General features: G+C 40.5%; 1 protein-coding gene across 1 annotated transcript in view; it reads left to right on the top strand.

Annotated features, from left to right (window-relative positions):
* Window positions 1-24,479, top strand: part of LOC126163021 (sterol O-acyltransferase 2-like) — a 239,914-nt gene that overhangs the window by 187,767 nt on the left and 27,668 nt on the right. The window contains exons 8-9 of the mRNA XM_049919891.1: window positions 6,848-7,121; window positions 19,161-19,395. Of these exons, the coding sequence (XP_049775848.1) occupies window positions 6,848-7,121; window positions 19,161-19,395 (509 nt within the window). The remainder of the gene's footprint in view (window positions 1-6,847; window positions 7,122-19,160; window positions 19,396-24,479) is intronic.

Raw genomic sequence — 24,479 nt, 5'->3', positions numbered from 1 at the left:
ATCTCATTAGCGAAACAATGGCAAGAGACTGCTATTTGTTGTTACTTACACTGCTGCTTTCTTTGATAATGATCAACAAGAACCAAATAATATACTGCGTATGATAGAAGTTCTGAACGAGAGTTGAGCGAAAATTTTTCTCCCTTTGAAAATCATTGCAGACGCATCTCTAGTACATATCATTCTGCACAGAAATTAGAGTCATCTTAGATTTAAAAATCTAGTCAATTGCCGTGCTTCATTTCTGACTGTATCACTATCAGGCATAAGAATAATACGAATATAAACATGAAATGATATGTATATTCTTCCGCGTTTGCTGTTGTCTCACTCTAGTTTCGTAGTTAATTAGGCAGACAGGATTTAAATGAGATAGCAGCAAACACGAAACAATACATAGCAGAATGTTTCTATTCGTATTATTCTTATGGTGAAGAGAATACTGCATGTGATTCACACTTCATAAAGTTCCTATTAGCAACCATCTCTTCTTACAGGAAGGAATAAATTCAGAACGTAGAGTTGGCCATATTGACAAACATCCCAGTCTTGCCAGTCGGATTTTTGTAGTACATTGAAATGCTGCTACATTCGAAGATGAACTATACGGAATTTGTATTTACTTTGTTGGATAATGTATGAAAATGCAGTGGTCGAAACTCGGGGTGGAGAAAAAAGCTCGTCTTCCACCTTTTTTTTTAATTTATTTACTAACGCAGAGGTTTTGGCGCCAGTATTTATATTTGTGCCTGCAAAGCATGCCTGTGTAGCACTACATATATTCGATGGCAGAAGTTAGTTGTGGCAGCACCTACCAATATTTTTCAGAAAGTCCGCTTACTTTGCACTCGATTCTAAGCCGCAGGTGGTTTTTTGGATTACAAAAAACCGGAAAAAAAGTGCGGCTTAGATTTGAGTAAATACGGTAGCTAAACCCTAAAAACTAAACAACACTTGTTGGTACTAGCTGTTGCAGTGTACTAAAAAACATATTTCAGAGTTAAGAATAATTTGTCTATCTGTTATTATAGGTTATCTGTCTTGAGATGACTGCAGTGTAATTAAAAAGAATTACACCAGGCACATTTTGCTTTTATTTATAAAGCATCGTATTTGGCATTCTGTAAATTGGATACGTACATTTGTACATTTATTTTTTGATTCTTTTAGGTTAAAAACAGCCTTTTCTTTATGAAGTTAGTCTGTAAGCTACTTACGGTGTTTCTTTACATAGTCTGCACCTTCCCCTCTTGCTAGCATGGTTGATGCCGACAGGCTTCATTTCACATCTGCAGTTTTTGGCATTTTGCATTATTTCCTGCCCTGCACTAGTTATAATTGACTTTCTTAACTGTTTTTCATTCATCACTGCTACAGTGTTTATGCCTATTCATTTGTTTTTGTTCACTTTGTGACATGATGAACTCACAATGGACTACATTGGTATGAATGGAGACTCATGAAAATGTGTGAGTGTGCAGCATAGAGGTGTGGATGTTCACAACATGTGAAAGAACACACTCGGCTGACATGGGTAGGTCCTCCTGTGGAGAGAGAGTAGTGTCTTCAGTGAACTCAGCTAGTAAGAAAAGTGGCTCACTGTACAGTATTTCAACCAGAGAAGCATACAAATCATCTTTGTGTAGACCATGCAAATACCAAGTAGAACCCAAGGTAATGCTTTTGATGATGATTCATTAGGGTGGCTTTAATGGTCCAATGCCATTGTTAAATGAATCTGTTACTCAGATTCCATACAACCACATATCACCCACTGCCTACATTGCATAATGTTTACAACTTGGAGTGACAGGAACTGTCACCCCTGGTCTTTAGCAAGGGGATGAGTTTCTAAAGTTATGCATCACTCTAAGGAGTATTTGTTGTAGAATACCGGTTATTTCAAGGCATATAGCATCCTTTAAGGCTCCCAGGGTCCTTGGTTGGTGTTTATAAACTTCAGCTTTGAGATAACCCCAAAGAAAGAAGACACACAGCCTTAATTCAGGTCAGTGTCAGGACATGGAATGTCGCCATATCATGAGATCAGATGACCGGAAAAGATTTCTCTCAAAATATTCATCAAATGTTGAGCAGTGTGGGCTGTGGAACTATCCTGCTGAAACCAAATGAGTCTCATGCACATTTATCGAAGTTCTGGATCATGTTCACATACCGTCCACTATTGATGGTAACAGCTTGGTTGTTCTCAAAAAAATAAAGCCCAGTGATTTCCTCAGCACTGAATGCACCTCAAACTATCACCTTATCACTGTGGAGAAGTGTCTCATGAATTTCCCCAGGATTTACACAACTCATATTCTGTTTCTTAACACATCCAGATTTTTGGAAGTGTGCATCCCATCATCAAAGAAAATGATTGCGTCTTGAAAAATGTTTTCAATCAACTCTTCACAGGCTTGTCATCAATTTTGCCAGTCCTGTTGGGACAGTTCTTGAGTGATCACTATTTTATATGGATGAAACTGAAAGTCTTTATGGAGAATCCGACACACAGTATGGGTAGACAGTGCAAGTGACAATGAATGCTTACACACTCAACATTTTCAGGTGTTCTATTGGTCCTCTGTGCTCCAGCTCTTTTCCATAACATTGCCACATCGACAAAAATTCTCTACCTGTAACAGAATCAATTTATGGTTTGGGACACTGTTTGAAGGGAGGATTTGATACTGAGTAGGCATAACATGCTGTACTGCAACTATAGACTGATTACCAGAACAAAAGGTTTCAACAGCAAAAGCTGTTGCTCGTCTGATGGCACCATGTTTACAATTAAAATTGGTACCAACATAAACATCCATTGCCACTGTGACCTTGGAGTCCACTCCCACTCTTCCATCTTCCCCCCCCCCCCCCCCTTTTCTTTGTAGTACCATCTTTAAATGGGGATAATTTCCTGCTCCACCCTGTCTTCTTACAATTGAGGACACTGAACACTTGGGCTCTGTTAAGTAGTTGCATGAAGTCCTGGATGTGTGAAATAGGGTAATTGTGAATAATAGGGTGGGTGTTAAGCTGGCAGTAGTCCCCACACAGATCGAATGAACTGTCCTTGAGTGTGAGATGAATAGGTGACAACCAGTGTCTGAGGGTCATACAATCCCAAAGGATAGCAGTTCATGGACAATCAGCTCTCCATGGTATAGCTTATGCAGCTTGAGGTGGCAAGCTTTGTGAGGTATAGGAGGGCCCCTATTTTGGTAATCTGGTGACAAGTATGGTTTGTGATCACCCTTAATCCACATCAGAGACATGCATGGTAGAAACACAGCTGTTATTGCATGAAACTGCAGGGCAGTCAGATGAGACACTGAGACAAGGACTGTCACTAACCATCATGTTTGAATGGTGAGGTTCTGCAGAGATTGTGTTAGCTTCAGTAGGTGTAATGGAGTTGTGCATTGGAAGTGTACTGGTGAGGTTGCAGAGTGTGTGATGAGCACTTGATAGGTTCTCCAATGCAGTGCTGATTAATTGTTTGAGCTCATCGTTGTGATCATGTAGGGTGTTGATCTTGAAGCACTTGACTGTGAACTCAAGTAGGGAAGCCAAATGGGAATTCAGTGAAGAGCAGTTGGATAGAGTAGAAAAAACTGGGAGGTTCAAAATGACAGTTTCACTGGGAGTGAGTATGGGGAGACATGGTCGGTTGGGATGACACTGGCATCTGCCCTGGTGTCGATAATAAAATAAAGATGAGATGAGAGGTCCTTCATGAATAGTCACCCACTGGATGAAGTGGATGTGCTCTTCTGGCAGCACTGTAAGGAGTCATTACAAGCCATGTTCCGTAGACAAACTAACACGGAGTGTTTGGGTAGGTGCCAGATGAATTACAATTTTGTACTGTCTTTGAATGTGGCACAAAACTGGCATAGTGGGTAGGTGGGGAGAGCGGAGTGTGGTGGCTGTGCTGTGCATCTCCCTCTGCCTGGAGGTAGTGGTGGATTCAGAAGCTGGCTTGTGCGGAGTCAGCGTCAGTCAGGATTCTGGGGTGGGAAGCACAACCTGTCGACCACTAGGTAGCAGCACATTGTTCTGTTGTTATGCAACTGACCACTTGCAGCCCCTGCCACTGGAGTGAGATGATGGTATGGAGCTTGTGCACTGTTACCAATCCAGTTTCTGCAGCTGGAGTAACAGCTGGTACTAGCTGCCTGCGGCAGATGATTCTGTGAGCATGGTTGGCCAGGTGAAGTTTGGTCTCCATAGGGACTGATGCATTGGGATGTAGGTGTAGGTGTACATGTAAGTGTATGTCATGGAGGAGTTTGAGCAAAAAGATCCCCAGGGTGAGGTCGGGCATAACTTCCACATCTATGATAGTTCAAAGGTGGCCCAAGAGCTCAGAAGGCTTCCTAGACCCCAGATTCTCATCATGTAAGGCTTTGGCTGGAGGGCGCAATAGGCACTCAATAATAATGTTTCACCATCTTGTACTTGTGGTGTAATGGTGATGATAAAATGTGTCACCGATGAGATCTGTAAAGTTGTATAAGTGGCTGACCTCTTACATAAAATGAGCATTACCATCCAGGATGCTGAGGATGGTCAGTTTTTTGTCGACCAAGGCAAAACCATATTTTTGGCTTGTACTTTTGTAATGAAGGTTAGAGCCGCAGAAGAAACATGATAGTTGACATAACCTTGTGTCTGAGCCAATGCTGGTGTTAACATTTCACACCATGGCAGGATCGTAGAGGTTCGGTAGGCCAATGGGCGCTCAGAACTAGTTGAAAAAGTGATATGATTTCTGTCCATTTGATGTGTTGATACCGTTGCTTCACAGTTGTACCTGGCATAAGACTAGGAAACACTGGTGCCGTATCACTCCACTAATGGCAAGTCATTGTCTTTAGGAACCATCATGGAGGAACATACAAAACGAATAGCAAGGGCCAGCCACTGTAACCGAGCAGTTCTAGGTGCTTCAGTCCGGAACCGCGCTGCTACTATGGTCGCAGGTTCAATTCCTGCCTCGGGCATGGATGTGTGTGATGTCCTTAGATTAGTTAGGTTTAAGTAGTTCTAAGTCTAAGGGACTGACGGCCTCAGATGTTAAGTCCCATAGTGCTTAGAGCCATTTGAACCATTTGAATAGCAAGGAAAACAAAACAACTCAGGGTCACCAATGTTTGCAGACATTACTACAATCAATCATGGTAGAACAGTAAACTCAACTTTCATATGAAGATAATTTATGCACAGTGGAACAAAAATGCTCATCAACAACAGGCTAGAACTGAACTGTCAAAGTTCTCTGATCTGAGAGATATTGTTATTGTTTTTGCTTCAAAAGTCAGTTTGCTGTTGATAGCCACCACATACTTTTATGTACAGAACAGCTTCTAGCACCTTTTGTTTTTTCTAAATTTATTTGAATTCCCTTTCTGTTGTGAAATATAGTTTTCTTTATGAAAATGCTGTATTATTATTTATTTTTGCATATATCTGTTTATTCTTTTGCAGTTATATTTTTAGACACTGTAGTTTTTAATGATTACTTGTTTTTAATATATATTCTGACTTGGTCTATGTACTATAATGTACAGAGTCTGGCTGAGCAACCTCCCGTATTTGGAGAGTTTGCTGTCTGAGTAGTGGTGGGGATGGTAATATGGAGGGAGTATCAATCAATAGTGGTATAGCTGGCATTTTCAGTAGATCCAGTGGCTTGACTAGGTGACCATCATGCATTTGTTGTGGAGGAGTATATTTGTAATGGTGGTTCTGTGATTACTACTCGGTGAGCATTTTATATTCACTTTGAACTTGGCTGACATGATTCTGTTTCTGATAGAAAAAAATATTTGAGTTTGGTACCCAAAATTCATCAGCTTCTCCACTGGAAAGAAAATCCACTGGCCAACATCAAACTGTGATGATGGAAAACATGGCATGTATGAGAGTGTCCATCCAGTGATCTTCATTTGAAGCATTCAGCTGTCCTGTAATGGTGTGGTAGGAGTGTAAGAAGAATCCTGTATTGAGAGCTTCACATGCAACCATACAAAATGATGGTTACCCAAGAATTAAGTGAGAGGGATTTTGAAACTCGAAGAGCTGTGTATGAGGAACTTGTTCAAAATATTCCCCTTAGCTCTATTTTGATTGCTTTTGATGAGGCCCATTTCCACTTGTCAGACCCCAGAAACAAACAGTTTCCACTACTGAGCAGGTGAAAACCTTCAGAAAATTCATCAATTAATACTTTGTCATGTGACAGTTTGGTGTGTGTTTTGGTCCAATTTTTTCAAAGAATAAGCCATAATGGGAACGGTTAATTCAAAAATGGCTCTGAGCGCTATGGAACTTCACTTAGAGGTCATCAGTCCCCTAGAACTTAGAACTACTTAGACCTAACTAATCTAAGGACATCACACACATCCGTGCCCAAGGCAGGATTCGAACCTGCGACCGTAGTGGTCGCACGGTTCCAGACTGTAGCGCCTAGAACCGCTCAACCATCCTGGCCGGCATGGTTAATTCAAATGACTACTGTCACATGATAGAGACCTTCCTTCAGCCTAAGTTAAACCAGTTTGTTGGGGACAATGAATAGGGAGAAGACAGATTTTGACAAGATGCAGCCACAGCTCACACTACTCAATATTCTCTAGAAATGTTGAGAGGGTTATTTCCTAGATGTCTCCTGCCTTTGCTGTTTGCTTGTACCTACTTTTTGAAATGTAGTATTTGTTTTTGCCAGACCCTATACTATTCTTTTATACTTGAAGTGAACTAATAGAGCATGTTTATGTAAGAGCAAGTGTTTCATATTATTGTTAAATGCTGTTTCATTCTGTTTGATACTGACTTGCAGGACTAAGGAAATCCGCTGGAAGGTGGTGGTGTGGCATCTGACAGAGGTGTTTGGAGTAATATTCTTCATTAGCTTTGTGTTTGAACGCAGCTTGGTACCTATGTTCAGAAACTTTGGGAAGCAACAGCTGTCTCCTAAGGCAATGGTTGTTGCCATTTTTGGTAGCATGGTTCCTTCAATTACTGTATTTCTTTGTGGTTTCTATTGCATTCTTCATGCTTGGATGAATGCATTTGCTGAAATAACAAGGTTTGCAGACCGCATGTTCTACAAGGTATGATCTCCACAGTTTTTAAACTAACTGATTAAACAATTTGTTAATTCCATTAGATTGCTGTATGATCTTATAAAAGAAAAACCTTGCTTTTTAAGTATGTTGTGTGCATATTTTTATTGATTCTGGCAAGATTCTTATTCATAAATGAGGATATTTATTAGAAATTACTGGTACTTTGTAAATGAACATGCTTAACAGCTATAAATAAAACAAGAATGATATTGTAAAGGCAAAACTTCCATGTGATTTAATTATGATAAAGGGAAGTCCTGGGTGGAATACAAATAATGGACAAAGTAAACATAGCCACAAATTACAGAGGGTGTAACAAAAAGGTATGGCCAGACTTTCAGGAAATATTCCTTGCACGTAGAAGAAGAAAATATGTTACATGGATGTGGGTCTGGAAATGTTTTATTTCCATGTCAGAGTTCAGTTTCTACACCACAACACATTCATAATCTACTTTGACATTAACCTTCATCCATTAACAGCACATTTGCAGTAATGTGTGGGTTTGGCACATTCTTGAATTTACAGAAGTGTAACCATGCAGAAAAATCACCTGCTGACAGTGTCTGCACATGCTGTAAATGATACGGACACTGCAGTTTCTCGTGTAACACACTTCAGACATTCCAGGAAGGGGCTGAAAAGATACATGTGCATGTGCTGAAATAGAGCACATGGTATGTCAAAGCTGCTGAGTGGAGGTGGCACATGGCAATTTAACTTTGCTGTCTTCATACACTAGGTAAGCCTGCAACCTGGTGTGCCAATCTCATTTGACATGCGGCCAAATGAATCATTCAGTTACAAGCCTGACCTTAGGTTTGAGACCTGGGTGAGCCAGGCTGTGGAGGTGATTAAGGATTGTGCAACACATCATTTGGGGGATGAGCAGACATATTCTGTTCTGAGAGACATTGCAGAGAATGTGAGCACTGGTACCACAAATCGTTAGTCATTTGATGCACAAACTGGAGGTGGCACTGTGGCGAAAGGTGGTGATGGATGGATCACAGTCTTGTTCATCTGCTAGCTTGGTATAGTCAAAGTGGAGTGAAATTCTGTTCATATGAGAGAGACAGTTACGAACTACGTTGCTGGCAATGTGTAAGTGATGGATTTCCATTTTGTATTATGTGATGAGTTAAAGGTGACAAAAGTGGTGAGGGGTCACATCATATGACGGGTGCTGTATCGTATCAGCCAGTGGTTGGTAATCCGTATAGATGTAAAAGGTCCATGGGCACTGGAGATCTGTGTTGAGATGTACGACATGACAAACTGTTCCATGCACAGAAACTTGATAACTGTTGGCAGCACAGAGCTGTTTCCTGGTCGTATCAGTGAGTTGTGCAAACATGGATTTCAGAATGTGCTCACATTTGTATGAATTTGTATTTCAGAATCGTGATGTCTTATCCTGTATCTAAGAGGAAATATGCACATGAATTGAGGTCAAGCACATAATCTTATGTCTCTAAAGTTGGCTGATGTGAAAGATATGCAAAGGTGACTTCAGATCTTAGCATCAACCGAAATGCTTACATCGGCCCACATCTGAAGTTCAGAACACAGATGGAGAATGACAGTTGTGCATGGCATTGTCAAACTGGGCATGGTACCAGCAGGGCTGTACCATTGAAGCAGCAGGGCACCCAGCAAATTGTTGTTGGCTGTGGGAGTAGTGGCATGTGCAGTATAGTGGTTGGTGACCAGGCTGGAGGCAGCCCAAACATGAAGCAGGCAGAAGAGATCTAATGTTCAGCTGGGGGCAGCATTCTTGTTATTTATACACTGCCTATGTTGCAGGACGGAAAACATCCTTAAGGTTGAGCTTCTTTTCAAGTGATTGAGCTTCATTTGCGACCATACCAAGCTGCAGCTGAGGTGTCAGTTTGACAATACAATACCATTGCAGTGACTGGCATCAGATTTGTGTCCAGTAAGTTTTGGATCTTGTGTGTGTGTGTGTGTGTGTGTGTGTGTGTGTGTGTGTGTGTGTGTGTGTGTGTGTGTGTGTCAGGAAGTTCCATATCAGTGCACACTCTACTGCAGAATGAAAATTTCATTCTGAGCAGTAGCTCTGTTTCAGGTGCAGGCTCTTGAAGCAATGTACAGTGTGAATGTGGTGGTACTACAGACATACAAAACACTGAAATGGAAAGGTGTCATGAAGCACTTGAAACACTGTAGTAGATCCCACATCATCATCTGAGGAGTGCAGAGTCTGGTAGCTTGCATCATGCATGCAAGTCAAACAGTGGTCGAAGTGTGGTTGACGCAGGTGTCCCAGTTGCCACAGGGTCATACGTAATGTGTGAGAGCCAGGCACAGGGATCCAAAATCAAAGTAGACGCATCTGGATCTTACAGCACATCCAGTAGTAGGTTAGTGAATGGTAGCCATTGTTATGGCATGTCCAGAGATTGTCTTATGGGAACAGGCATGTGTAATAGTACATGGTGCAGATTTTAGCACTTTGTTGGTTGAGGCACAGGTAACTCTGATGATGCACATCACTTGATGGAATCCATAAGGTGCAACTGCATGGGACACTTGCTGCAACAGGCATAGTGTAAGACAGCTGCATTATAAGTGCATACTAACCTCGAACAAAACAAAAAGTTCTGTCAGTGCAGTAATCACAGGTAACCAGTGGGATAGGTTTCATCAATTGATGTAGGAAGAAGTACAAAGAACGTAGATGAGGTGATAACACTTCATGATGACAAAGTGCAATACAGAACATACTTATCATATGAGTTCTGAAACCAAAGACAGAACTGTCTTTGCCATGCCCCTCGCAGACACTCCACTCCACCATGGAGTCTCTCTGGTCGGCACTGTCACTTACGCTGATGTCCCCATGTACTTCATGTTTCGATAATTAGCTGGGTCATATTTTGCTATTTTGTATGGACAAAAGACTTTACTAATATCTGGTTTATGAAAGTGGTTAATTAATTATAAAAGTGTATGGGACATTATAATGCTTCCATTGTAAGAAATCCCATACTTATGAGTATGGCAGCCATCTTGAAAATCATCTTTAATTATTGTAAATTATTCAGACTCTTGATCAGTGTCTCATTTAGTGAGAGGCACCATCTGATTCGGAAGAAATAACAACAACAAAAGGACAGTGTTAATGTTAAGAATCTTGTAAACATTAAGGCAAAACAAGAAACTGAAATTTTGAGGTTCTGAGTTTTCATTGTCAGTTATCTCTTGAGTTAGTTTAAAGTAATTTACAGTATGTTGTCAGAAAGAGAAAAAATCAGCATTCAAATAAATGGTAACAGTACTTCGTGTTCTGTTAGCTCAAACTGTTCCTCCATTACTTACTACAGTCAAAATTTCAGTTGGCCATAACTTTCAATAAACTAAGCTTTTAGTGAAACTGCTTGTACCATTGGGATCAGGAAGATAAATGTAACCAGCTAAACTATAAATTTAATTGCAGCTTTGCCTAAATAATATCCTGGACAATTCAGATATAAATTACAAATTGTGTGTGCAACTGCACTAAAAACACAAGGAACAAAATTAAATACTCCAGGTTAGAATGTCAACACTGTGAGGAAAGATAATTACTGTTTACCATAAAAATGACATCTTAAATTGCGGACAGGCACAATTGAGATAAATACACAGTAGCTTTTGGCCAGAGCTTTAGTCAGAAAAAGAAAGAGGAACAGAAAGAGATATACTATCACCATTCATTCACACAAGCAAGCACACCTCTTGCACACATGACTGCCAACTCCGGCAGCTCAGGCCAGAATGCCTGGAAAGCTGTGCTTCCTTGTGTGAATGCATGGCATGACTCTCTCTGTTCCTCTTTCTTTTTCTGACTATGACTGTGGCTGAAAGCTAAAATGTAAGTGTCTTTTAATTTTGCCTGTCTGCAACTTGACATGTCATCTTTACAGTAAGTAGTAATGTATCCTTCATACGTTAAGAAATAAAATTAATTATCCATGTGGGTAGGATATGTAACAGATAGTTTCGTACTTCCTATGATCCAATGTAAATTGAGTTAGGAACTTAAATAATTTAGGAGAAATGGTTCTGTTATTCAGTGAATGGTCTTTCCTCCTCTTAAATTATTTATATTCTGCTAAAACTTTCCTTACTAGATTTGAGAACTTGTGCAATCAAGATTTTAACTGGGAATGAATAAATTAGCTTGGTACTCAGTTTCATTCGTATCCCTTGTGAAACACTTGCTGATTCTGATAAATATTTAAATATTGTAATGTATGTTTTTCCTCTCCTTAGTTTTAAAGTAACTGCACAATTGCAGTCTTGCTTCATGGGCCCCTTGAAATACACACAGCACACCTCAGCACGTCAAAGCCCATCTTATTGACCATATAGTTACAGCAGTAATGAATAACAAGGTTCAGTGTGTTCTGTCTGTTGATGCAACATCTATTTTCTCTTACTTACTTTATCCACTTAAACTGTATGGGTTACTGCATAATTGCAGTTTTTTATAGCAATGATGAGAATGAAGCAGTATAGTAGCTGGTAAAACAAATACATGTTACTGGTTTAGAGATAAAATCCAACCGCTTCGGTATTTTGAGAATAGGCTACATTTCTTGCCACAGAGTACAGTATCACTGTTCATTGTTAGAGTAAGGCTTTATAGTTATTTAGATATTATAATAGTACACTCATTTTGAGTTATCACTAGTACTAATTTATGCTGTAATTATCTTATGGCAACAGAAATACTGAAAGGAGACCACTCACCCAAAAGCAGTAGCATTTAGTTGCTGACAGGCACACAAAAAAGGAAAAAAAGTTAGTTTTCAGAATGAAACCTTTCTCAAACTAGAGAACACAAGAATTTGTCCCAAAAGCTAGCAAGTTTTCCTTCCTTCTTTTTTTGTGTCTGCCTGTCAATGACTCATTGCTTCTCCTTTTTCCAGTGAGTGGCTTCTTTCCAGTTCTTGCTAAATGGAGAAACAGTTACACCCTAAAGTTTCCCAACATATCAGATTCAAAACTCAAAGTCTGTAAGGACTCCAAATCTCCATCATAAGATATTAAACATCTGTGTAACAATGTCACACTAAATAAACAAACCTGTAATGCAGTAAACCCTTGGTAGTGGCGATACTGCAATGTATGACAAAATCTGTACAACAAATATTGTTTTAGAAGTATCAAACCTTGTTACAAATGCTTTTGTACTTCAGACTAAATGATGTTGTTATTGTTGCAGCTCTCCATGCTACTCTATCCTGTGCAAGCTTCTTCATCTCCCAGTACTTACTACAACCTACATCCTTCTGAATCTGCTTAGTGTATTCATCTCTTGGTCTCCCTCTACGATTTTTACCCTCTACACTGCCCTCCAATGGTAAATTTGTGATCTCTTGATGCCTCAGAACATGCCCTACCAACCGGTCCCTTCTTCTTGTCAAGTTGTGCCACAAACTTCTCTTCTCCCCTATTCTATTCAATACCTCCTCATTTGTTACGTGATCTACCCATCTAATCTTCAGCATTCTTCTGTAGCACCACATTTCGAAAGCTTCTATTCTCTTCTTGTCCAAACTATTTATCATCCATGTTTCACTTCCATACATGGCTACACTCCATACAAATACTATCAGAAACGACTTCCTGACACTTAAATCTATACTCAATGTTAACAAATTTCTCTTCTTCAGAAATGCTTTCCTTGCCGTTGCCAGTCTACATTTTATATCCTCTGTACTTCGACCATCATCAGTTATTTTGCTCCCCAAATAGCAAAACTCCTGTACTACTTTAAGTGTCTCACTTCCTAATCTAATTCGCTCAGCATCACCTGACTTAATTCAACTACATTCCATTATCCTTGTTTTGCTTTTGTTGATGTTCATCTTATATCCTCCTCTCAAGACACTGTCCATTCCGTTCAACTGCTCTTCCAAGTCGTTTGCTGTCTCTGGCAGAATTACAATGTCATCGGCAAACCTCAAAGTTTTTATTTCTTCTCCATGGATTTTAATACCTACTCTGAATTTTTCTTTTATTTACTTTACTGCTTGCTCAATATACAGATTGTATAACATCAGGGAGAGGCTACAGCCCTGTCTCACTCCATTCCCCACCACTGCTTCCCTTTCATGCCCCTCGACTCTTATAACTGCCGTCTGGTTGCTGTACAAATTGTAAATAGCCTTTCGCTCCCTGTATTTTATTCCTGCCATCTTTAGAATTTGAAAAAGAGTATTCCAGTCAACACTGTCAAAAGCTTTCTCTAAGTCTACAAATGCTAGGAATGTAGGTTTGCCTTTCCTTAATCTTTCTTCTAAGATAAGGCGTAAGGTCAGTATTGCCTCACGTGTTCCAACATTTCTACGGAATCCAAACTGATCTTCCCCGAGGTCAGCTTCTACCAGTTTTTGCACTCGTCTGTAAAGAATTCGCATTAGTAGTTTGCAGCTGTGACTTATTAAACTGATAGTTTGGTAATTTTCACATCTGTCAACACCTGGCTTCTTTGGGATTGGAATTATTATATTCTTCTTGAAGTCCGAGGGTATTTCGCCTGTCTCATACATCTTGCTCACCAGATGGTAGAGTTCTATCATGGCTGGCTCTCCGAAGGCTGTCAGTAGTTCTAATGGAATGTTGTCTACTCCCGGGGCCTTGTTTCGACTCAGGTCTTTCAGTGCTCTGACAAACTCTTCACGCAGTATTGTATCTCCCATTTCATCTTCATCTACATCCTCTTCCATTTCCATAATACTGTCCTCAAGTACATCGCCCTTGTATAGACCCTCTATATACTCCTTCCACCTTTCTGCTTTCCCTTCTTTGCTTAGAACTGCGTTTCCATCTGAGCTCTTGATATTCATACAAGTGGCTCTCGTTTCTCCAAAGGTCTCTTTAATTTTCCTGTAGGCAGTATCTATCTTACCCATAGTGAGATAAACCTCTACATCCTTACATTTGTCCTCTAGCCATGCCTGCTTAGCCATTTTGCACTTCTTGTCGATCTCATTTTTGAGACATTTGTATTCCTTTTTGCCTGCTTCATTTACTGCATTTTTATATTTTCTCCTTTTGTCAGTTAAATTCAATATTTCTTCTGTTACCCAAGGATTACAACTAGCCCTCGTCTTTTTACCTACTTGATCCTCTGCTGCCTACACTACTTCATCCCTCAGAGCTACCCATTCTTCTTCTACTGTATTTCTTTCCCCCATTCCTGTCAATCGTTCTCTTATGCTCTCCCTGAAACTCTGTACAACCTCTGGTTCTTTAAGTTTATCCAAGTCCCATCTCCTTAAATTCCCACCTTTTTGCAGTTTCTTCAGTTTTAATCTACAGGTCATAACCAAGAGATTGTGGTCAGAATCCACATCTGCCCCTGGAACTGTCTTACAGTTTAAAACCTGGTTCCCAAATCTCTGTCTTACCATTATATGATCTATCTGATACCTTCTAATATGTCCAGGATTCTTCCATGTGTACAACCTTCTCTTATGATTCTTGAACCAAGTGTTAGCTATCATTAAGTTACCGTATTTACTCGAATCTAAGCCGCACTTTTTTTCCTGCTTTTGTTATCCAAAAAACCGCCTGCGGCTTAGAATCGAGTGCAAAGCAAGCGGAAGTTCTCAAAAATGTGCCGCCACAACTAACTTCTGCCGAAATTTTAAAAAAAGGTGGAAGACGAGCTTTTTTTCTCCGTCCCGAGTTTCGACCATTTTCATACATTATCCAACGTAGTAAATACAAATTCCGTATTGTTCATCTTCGAATGTAGCAGAATTTCAATGTACTACGAAAATACGACTGGCAAGACTGTGTGGGATGTTTGTCAATATGGCCAACTCTACGTTCTGAATTTTTTCCTACCTGTGAGAAGAGATGGTTGCTAATAGGAACCTGATGAAATGTGAATCACATGCACTATTCTCTTCACCATAAGAATAATACGAATATAAACATTTTGCCATGTATTCTTTCGTGTTTGCTGCTATCTCATTTAAATCCTGTCTGCCTAATAAGCTACGAAACTACAGACAACAGCAAACGCGGAAGAATATACGTATCGTGTCATGTTTATATTCGTATTATTTTTATGCCTAATAGTGATAAAGTCAGAAATTAAGCACGGCAACTGACTAGATTTTTAAATCTAAAATGACTAATTTCTGTGCAGAATTTGATGTACTAAAGAATCGGCCCCAAAGATTTTCAAACAGAGAAAAATTTTCGCCTAACTCTCGTTCAGAACATGTTCTATCATACGCAGTCTATTATTTGGTTCTTGTTGATTATTATCAAAGAAAGCAGCAGTGTAAGTAACAATAAATAGCAGTCTCTTGCCATTGTTTCGCTAATGAGACAATTCCTCTCTTTTTTTTTTTTTTTTTTTTTTTTTTTAATTGTAAGCGGCGGTAGGGCGCACAAAAGCAAGCCATGCCGCGAGTGGCGACAGGCAGGCCGTGAACACGCACTATGAAAATACGACAAACAGTGCATGACACAGTACAGTAATGCATTTTCAGCTTAGAGTGGCGTAAACACCTATAACAAAGAAAACGGCAGTTATCAGATCAAAGCAAAATAAGCAATTGATTCAAACCAGACGAAGCACGTGAAAAAGGAAGGGTACCCATATAAATACTGACAGAGCGCCTGACGCATAGCAATGGCTACCTGGTAAAGTTTAACTGCTAAGCTTACGACTCGAACCAAACTACTGTAACTGTATCGTCATTCATTCGACTTAAATTGTGTCTCATATTACAATGGACCAACTTTGTTTCAATTTGGAGGTGCGGCCTAAAACTTTTCTCTCCTTTGAATTTTGAGTCTCAAATTTCAGGTGCGGCTTAGATTCGGGAATTTTTTTTCCCTTTATTTCGAGTCTCATTTTCAGGTGCGGCTTAGATTTGAGTGCGGCTTAGATTCGAGTAAATACGGTAGGCTCTGTGCAAAATTTTACCAGACGGCTTCCTCTTTCATTTCTTACCCCCAATCCATATTCACCTACTATGTTTCCTTCTCTCCCTTTTCCTACTCTTGAATTCCAGTCACCCATGACTATTAAATTTTCGTCTCCCTTCACCACCTGAATAATTTCTTTTATCTTATCATACATTTCATCAATTTCTTCATCATCTGCAGAGCTAGTTGGCATATAAACTTGTGCTACTGTAGTAGGTGTGGGGGCTTCATGTCTATCTTGGCCGCAATAATGCGTTCACTATGCTGTTTGTAGTAGCTTACCCGCACTCCTATTTTTTTATTCATTATTAAACCTACTCCTGCATCACCCCTATTTAATTTTGTATTTATAACCCTGTATTCACCTGACCAAAAGTCTTGTTCCTCCTGCCACCGAACTTCACTAATTCCCACTATATCTAACTTTAACCTATCCATTTCCCTTTTTAAATTTTCCAACCTACCTGCCCGATTAAGGGATCTGACTTTCCACGCTCCGATCCATAGAATGCCAGTTTTCTTCCTCCTGATAACGACATCCTCCTCAGTAGTCCCCGCCCGGAGATCCGAATGGGGGACTATTTTACCTCCGGAATATTTTAGCCAAGAGGATGCCATCATCATTTAACCATACAGTAAAGCTGCATGCCCTCGGTAAAAATTACAGCTGTAGTTTCCCCTCGCTTTCAGCCGTTCACAGTACCAGCACAGCAAGGCTGTTTTGGTTATTGTTACAAGGCCAGATCAGTCAATCATCCAGACTGTTGCCCTGCAACTACTGAAAAGGCTGCTGCCCCTCTTCAGGAACCACACGTTTGTCTGGCCTTTCAACAGATACCCCTCCGTTGTGATTTCACCTACGGTATGGCCACCTGTATCGCTGAGGCACGTGAGCCTCCCCACTGACGGCAAGGTCCACGGTTCATGGGGGACGGACTAAATGATAGGAATCACTTATGGTAATTAGGCTAAATATGGTGTTAGACATTCATCCATTAGTCAGCACCAACAGTCTTCACTTCAACTATGTGGTCAATATAACTGAAATGATTTCAGTACACGACAGGCATCACTGACAATATTGTGCTCCTGGTCCTTCATTGCTCTTCATGGTCTTCTGTTAGGCTGTGAGGAACCCAACAGGCACACACCTTTGAATACGCCAACGGTGGACAAGTGTGTCAGCACTACAAACCGATATGTCCAGTTGAGCAGCAATGCATTTGACCATGACTCACTTCTATAGTGAGTGTCCGTATGTGCCAACATTTCAGCCAGCGGCTGGCTGGCTTGTGTAAGATTGGACAGCTTTGCGCAACCTAGTTGTGATGAAAGACCTCTGGCTCAACAACTCACTGTGCTTCTCTTCACTGCTATGTCTCTGTAGACATTCCACACTTGCCTATGAATATCTGTGATGCTCAGGTTTTCTGCCACAACAAACTTGATAACAGCTCCCTGCTTGAAGTGCACCTCCATTACAGATGGCATTTTGAAGGTTACAGTGCTACCATCTATCTGAACTTAATGATACTACAGAGGCTGAAGTGGCAATGTTCCACAAATCCCACAACAAATTCCGCATGTTTTCAACCGAAACTGGCTGAGGAAAGAAAGGTGCTGCATTACTTAGTGAACATCCCTTCTTTCGCTCCAGATTGTCTTATGGAATTATCTTCTTGGGTAGTGCTTTTAATGCAAATAAAATATTTATTGAGTATCAGTAAACAGTATGAATACTGGGGATAGCAGTTTTCAGAGGTCTTACTAAGGATCTTGCAGTTCTTATATACATCTGTAAAGGCTTTTCCATTGAAAAAGTAACATCTAATCTCAAAAACTCAGTTGTGGCAGAACTAAACAAGAAAAATTACATGTTGGCATTTTCTGTGGTCCTTCAAAGAGCCTCCGATTGTGGAGATAATAAAAAACTACTACGGAAACAGAAATGGCATGGCTTTATAGGCTTCATCCTGGGATGGATGGGCGTGATTTAACCTAACAATAGAAAACAGATGGTCACATTAAAAAATGATATGGCAGCAACAAAATCAAATTAAGAGGTTAACATAAAAATGAGAACCTTCGAGGCTCATTACTTGGGCTGACACTGTTCTTGGCCACATAAATAATTTATCTGGGGTGCTGAAAGACTCTTCAAAAATTGTAATGGCACTTGATTATGCAAGTATATTGACAGAAGGCCCCAAACATGTCTTCACTAGATGCAGCTAGAACAGTAATGGGATAGGTTTACAACTGGTTCAGAGGCAATAGCTTTATCTTAAATCCTACAAAAACTCAAGACATTCCAAATGAGTCAAAATGACTTAAAAGTATAACTAGAGATCAATTAGCATACACTTCCCGAGATTTTATGTGTAAAGTTCCTTAGCATCCAGATGAATAATAAACCAAGGTAGCAACAACATTTGAATAAGTTAATAAAAAACACAGCTCAATGTGTTTTGCGCTCATAAACCTTTATCACATTTTGATCTGCAGACATGATTGCTAGCATACTTCATAGACTTTTCTTCAATACTTAACTACACCATGATCTTCTGGAGCAGTACAGCTAAGTCAAAAAGTGTTTATTCTACATAAGCTTACAATAAACAATATTATGTAAATTGCATAACTGAATATCTTGCAGTAGCCTTTTCACGGCTGTGGGTATCTTAACTTGCAAGATGACACATTCATTCCCTTATAGTATTTGTGGTTAATAATTTAATGTTAACTTAGGATGAATTCTGCAGTTAAGTAACTCAATACTAACAGTACAAGCAAATTTCCATATCAACTAGCCATCACTATCCAGAATAGTTTCGCAACTCAGGTGTGAAAATCTAATACAGAAAACTGAACATCCCCAGATATTCAAAACAAAGTGACAAGAGATACATGTGGGTTTTAATGGCAGTGATAAGTAACTGAAGGGGCAGAAAAGGAACGAGAATTAGAATGCCAATTATATTATGACCTACATGTGCTTTAAAAGAAATGAGCAAATAATTGTGCTACATTGAGTAAAAAAATTCTTGTATTTCTTTTCAGGACTGGTGGAATGCTAATTCCTATGCAGCCTACTATCGAAACTGGAATGTTGTCGTCCATGACTGGCTGTATACGTATGTGTACAAAGATCTGAGTGAGCTGCTAGGTGCCAAAAGACGTACACTTCCTATACTTGCAGTCTTCTTCCTGTCTGCAATTGTCCATGAGTACATGCTTACATTCATTGTTGGTTTCTGTTACCCAATGCTCTTCATGGCATTTGGAGTATTTTCAGGTGACTAACCTCTCTGTAATTATACATTATCAGTAAGGTCTGATTGACAGTTTACTTTCTGAAACAAAAAATTCATCCTCACTTATAAACTGGTTAGCAAAACTTAAGGATGAAAGCAACTTTCACATGATGTGTCACTCCCATGTAACAAAACTGAGTAAAACTTGTGCCACATATAGAACGAACTACTACAGTATACTACAGCAACTAACAGAAAGAAATATGCAATAAGACGAACAGAAATGACACTTTTATTCAAAGAAAATTATTTATGCAGAAGTCACCACAGTTTGACAGTCTCTTGGACATTACAAAATGCAAGTCTCTTGGACATTACAAAATGCAGGACATGGTTTGTTATAGGGTGTGTGATTGCCACGGGCAGTAATGCATGCTCTGCTGTGTGACCCCACACTGGCCACAAGGTTGGTAAGGAGTTCTTATGGTAGGGCATTCCATTCCTTCACCAGCACAGTTGATAACAGGTGGATTGTTTTTGGTGCATATGGATGTGCTGCAATACATCTCCCCAATGCATCCTATACACGTTTGATGGGATTTAAGTCATGGGAATGGGTGGGTCAGTCCATCACTGAATATCCTTTTGTTCCAAGAGCTGCTCCACCTGTGCTGTTTGATGCAGTCGCACATTGTCATCCATAAAAATGAAGTCTGGACCAAATGCATTTAGGAAAAAAATGCACATTGGGAAGGAGTACAGCGTCACAATAACTGGTGAGTGTACCATGTTCAAAGGTTAGTAGATCAGTAAGCCCATGCAACTTTATGCCTCCCCACACTATAACATCTGGATCACCAAAACAGTCATGTTCAACAATTCTGGATGTTCCCCCACATGGTGAGAGTTGGGACATGTAATGCACCAAGGCACAGTGTTGAACATGGTCGTTTTAGTGGTCCAGGTGGTACTGTGTGGAGAGGCATACATCTATATGGACATACTGTCCTCCAAATCCTTGAATATGCTATACTTCCTGGTCAGTGTTGTTATGACCCTACTTCTTCCATGTGTGAAAGTTTAAGGGGTGAATTCGATCCTGACACCATATTTACAAATGAAAACAGGTGACTGCATCAAACAGCACAAGTGGAGGAGCTCTTGGAACGAGAGGATATTTGACAAAGGAACTAGCCTCTCTGGACCCCGATTTAAATCTCATTAAACACATGGGGGTGCATTGGGGAGATGCATTGCAGCATGTCACCATCCAGCAGTTGTATATCATACTGGTGGAGAAATGGAATACCCTACCAACCTTGTGGCCAGCATGGGAGCACTTTACAGAATGTGTATTGCTGCCCATCGTGATTACAGGCTCCATCAAGAATGTGTCTTACCTTCTGTAATGTCCAGGGGACCATCACACATCATGATGACTTCAATGTAAAAATGTCATTTCTGCTCATCTCACTGAGTATTTCTTTGAGCTACCTTCTATACTTCACTGTAACAGCTCTTTCTGCAAATGATCGAACTTCCTTAGAGCTGTGTTACTTGGCAGTGACTCCTCATGCAAAAATTACTTTCATCCTAAAGTTTAGCACTCCAGTGGTTGAAAGTCAAATTTAATTAGTGTAACTTTCTGTGTACAGAAAAAGTACCATATGATATGGAAGTTAGCATTTTTATTACGTGTGTCTCTGTTTTATAAAAGATTACTTTTCCTTGACACTAATTTTGCTCCACTATCATAAAAGCAAGGCCTCTCTATTGCATTGTGAAGTGATCACAGTGAGACCAGAAATGTTACTACTTCATTACAAAACTTCCTTAGCATGCTGAATGTTTGTCAGAAATATTTTCTCTTGATAATTTTGGTGTGTATGCTGCAGTCTTATCCTATTCTTCAAAATAATATGTTTCAACTGATCCCAGCTGAAATTTAAATTAGTAGCTATCACATATTGTCACAAAAAATTGTTACTCATTGTCCTATGCAAAAGATGATGAATGACTATTAAAGTTTGTAGTATCATTCACTAAAATATACAGAAAACTAATTTTTCAAGAGCTGAGGCAAATCATCAGTTGGCTCGAATTTAAAGTCATCTATTTCACATGTGATTTATGCAGCATGCAGATAAGAGTGCCAACGGTTAAAAACTTGCAGATTTTACTGGATTCAATATACACTCCTGGAAATTGAAATAAGAACACCGTGAATTCATTGTCCCAGGAAGGGGAAACTTTATTGATACATTCCTGGGGTCAGATACATCACATGATCACACTGACAGAACCACAGGCACATAGACACAGGCAACAGAGCATGCACAATGTCGGCACTAGTACAGTGTATATCCACCTTTTGCAGCAATGCAGGCTGCTATTCTCCCATGGAGACGATCGTAGAGATGCTGGATGTAGTCTTGTGGAACGGCTTGCCATGCCATTTCCACCTGGTGCCTCAGTAGGACCAGCGTTCGTGCTGGACGTGCAGACCGCGTGAGACGACGCTTCATCCAGTCCCAAACATGCTCAATGGGGGACAGATCCGGAGATCTTGCTGGCCAGGGTAGTTGACTTACACCTTCTAGAGCACGTTGGGTGGCACGGGATACATGCGGACGTGCATTGTCCTGTTGGAACAGCAAGTTCCCTTTCCGGTCAAGGAATGGTAGAACGATGGGTTCGATGACGGTTTGGATGTACCGTGCACTATTCAGTGTCCCCTCGATGATCACCAGTGGTGTACGGCCAGTGTAGGAGATCGCTCCCCACACCATGATGCCAGGTGTTGGCCCTGTGTGCCTCGGTCGTATGCAGTCCTGATTGTGGCGCTCACCTGCACGGCGCCAAACACGCATACGACCATCATTGGCACCAAGGCAGAAGCGACTCTCATCGCTGAAGATGACACGTCTCCATTCGTCCCTCCATTCACGCCTGTTGCGACACCACTGGAGGCGGGCTGCACGATGTTGGGGCGTGAGCGGAAGACGGCCTAATGGTGTGCGGGACCGTAGCCTAGCTTCATGGAGACGGTTGCGAATGGTCCTCGCCGATACCCCAGGAGCAACAGTGTCCCTAATTTGCTGGGAAGTGGCGGTGCGGTCCCCTACGGCACTGCGTAGGATCCTACGGTCTTGGCATGCATCCGTGCGTCGCTGCGGTCCGGTCCCAGGTCGACGGGCACGTGCACCTTCCGCTGACCATTGGCGACAACATCGATGTACTGTGGAGACCTCACGTCCCACGTGTTGAGCAATTCGGCGGTACGTCCACCCGGCCTCCCGCATGCCCACTATACGCCCTCGCTCAAAGTCCGTCAACTGCACATACGGTTCACGTCCACGCTGTCGCGGCATGCTACCAGTGTTAAAGACTGCGATGGAGCTCCGTATGCCACGGAAAACTGGCTGACACTGACGGCGGCAGTGCACAAATGCTGCGCAGCTAGCGCCATTCGACAGCCAACACCGCGGTTCCTGGTGTGTCCGCTGTGCCGTGCGTGTGATCATTGCTTGTATAGCCCTCTCGCAGTGTCCAGAGCAAGTATGGTGGGTCTGACACACCGGTGTCAATGTGTTCTTTTTTCCATTTCCAGGAGTCTATTTTCATAGTTCGCTATATCTACAGTATATGAGCATTTCTGATCTTATGCCTTATCATGTAGATAAGAATGATTCAGTCTTTTGCAGCTCAGTTTTATTTGCGCATATACTTACTGGTATGCACAAATAAAACTTCCAGTTGCAAAAGATGGAATTTTTCTTATCAAATGATAAAACATAATTTAAATAGCAATTGAGGCAAAAGGCTACAAATATTAAACTAGTCTTCTGATCACTTGTACATGACTTTTGTCTAATTACAAAGCTTCACTTCGCATGGTTACTTTGGTTCACGTATGCTGAACAGTGTTTATAAGCAAAGACACAGTAAAGTTAATAAATCATAAACGTCCACATTGCATTTTATCTTGAACTATTGTAAATCTATTTGTAAACACAGCAAAAGACAACCAGTGCAACACAGTGCTATTATTATTATTATTATTATTATTATTTTTGCGATCACAGGCATTTGGTTGCAGGGGAACAGCAACCATCAGAAATTAAAATTGTAGAGCAGATACAAGTTGAATGTCACTTTTCCTTTATTTTAACATGTTTCACTCAGTCAATGTGAGCATCTTCATAACTGTGGAAATACCAGGTGATCAGGGTCAGTATAAATTTGAAAACTGAATAAATCATGGAGTAATGTAGATAGAGAGGTACAAATTGACACACATATTTGGAATGACATGGGGTTTTATTAGAACCAAAAAAAATACAAAAGTTCAGAAAATGTCCAACAGATGGCACTTCATCTGATCAGAATAGCAATAATTAGCATAACAAAGTAAGACAATTCAAAGATGAGGTTCTTTACAGGAAATGCTCAATATGTCCACCATCATTCCTCAACAATAGCTGTAGTCAAGGAATAATGTTGTGAACAGCACTGTAAAGCATGTCCGGAGTTATGGTGAGGCATTTGTGTAGGATGTTGTCTTTCAGCATCCCTAGAGATGTCGGTCGACCACGATACACTTGCGACTTCAGGTAACCCCAAACCCAATAATCTTATGGACTGAGGTCCGGGGGCCTGGGAGGCCAAGCATGATGAAAGTGGTGGCTGAGCACATGATAATCACCAAACAACACGCGCAAGAGATCTTTCACGCGTCTAGCAATATGGGTTGGTTCTAATAAAACCCCATGTCATTCCATGCATGTGTGTAAATTTTTACCTCTCCATTTACATTATTCTGTGGTTTATTAAGTTTCCAAATTTATACTGACTTTTTGATCACCCGGTATATTGCATTACAGCTTACAATGTGTTAACTTACGTTAGGTAGCAAAGGGCTGTGTAGTGCCACCATCCTACATAAAATGGAGTAAGTTGGTTGTGTACAGTTAACATAAACTCTCTGGTCATGTACAGTCTAAGGTCAAATGGCAAGACATATCATTTCTTGTTGAGCATGTCAAATCCCATCAATGTATGTGTCAGCTGAAACCACCTCATGGAGCCAAGTGTGAAACACCGTAATACAAAAAACATTAATACA

The sequence above is a fragment of the Schistocerca cancellata genome, chromosome 2, assembly GCF_023864275.1.
Source record: "Schistocerca cancellata isolate TAMUIC-IGC-003103 chromosome 2, iqSchCanc2.1, whole genome shotgun sequence".
Lineage (NCBI taxonomy): Eukaryota > Metazoa > Arthropoda > Insecta > Orthoptera > Acrididae > Schistocerca > Schistocerca cancellata.
The sequence above is the reverse complement of the archived record's forward strand: the minus strand, read 5'-3'. Positions and strand labels throughout refer to the sequence as shown.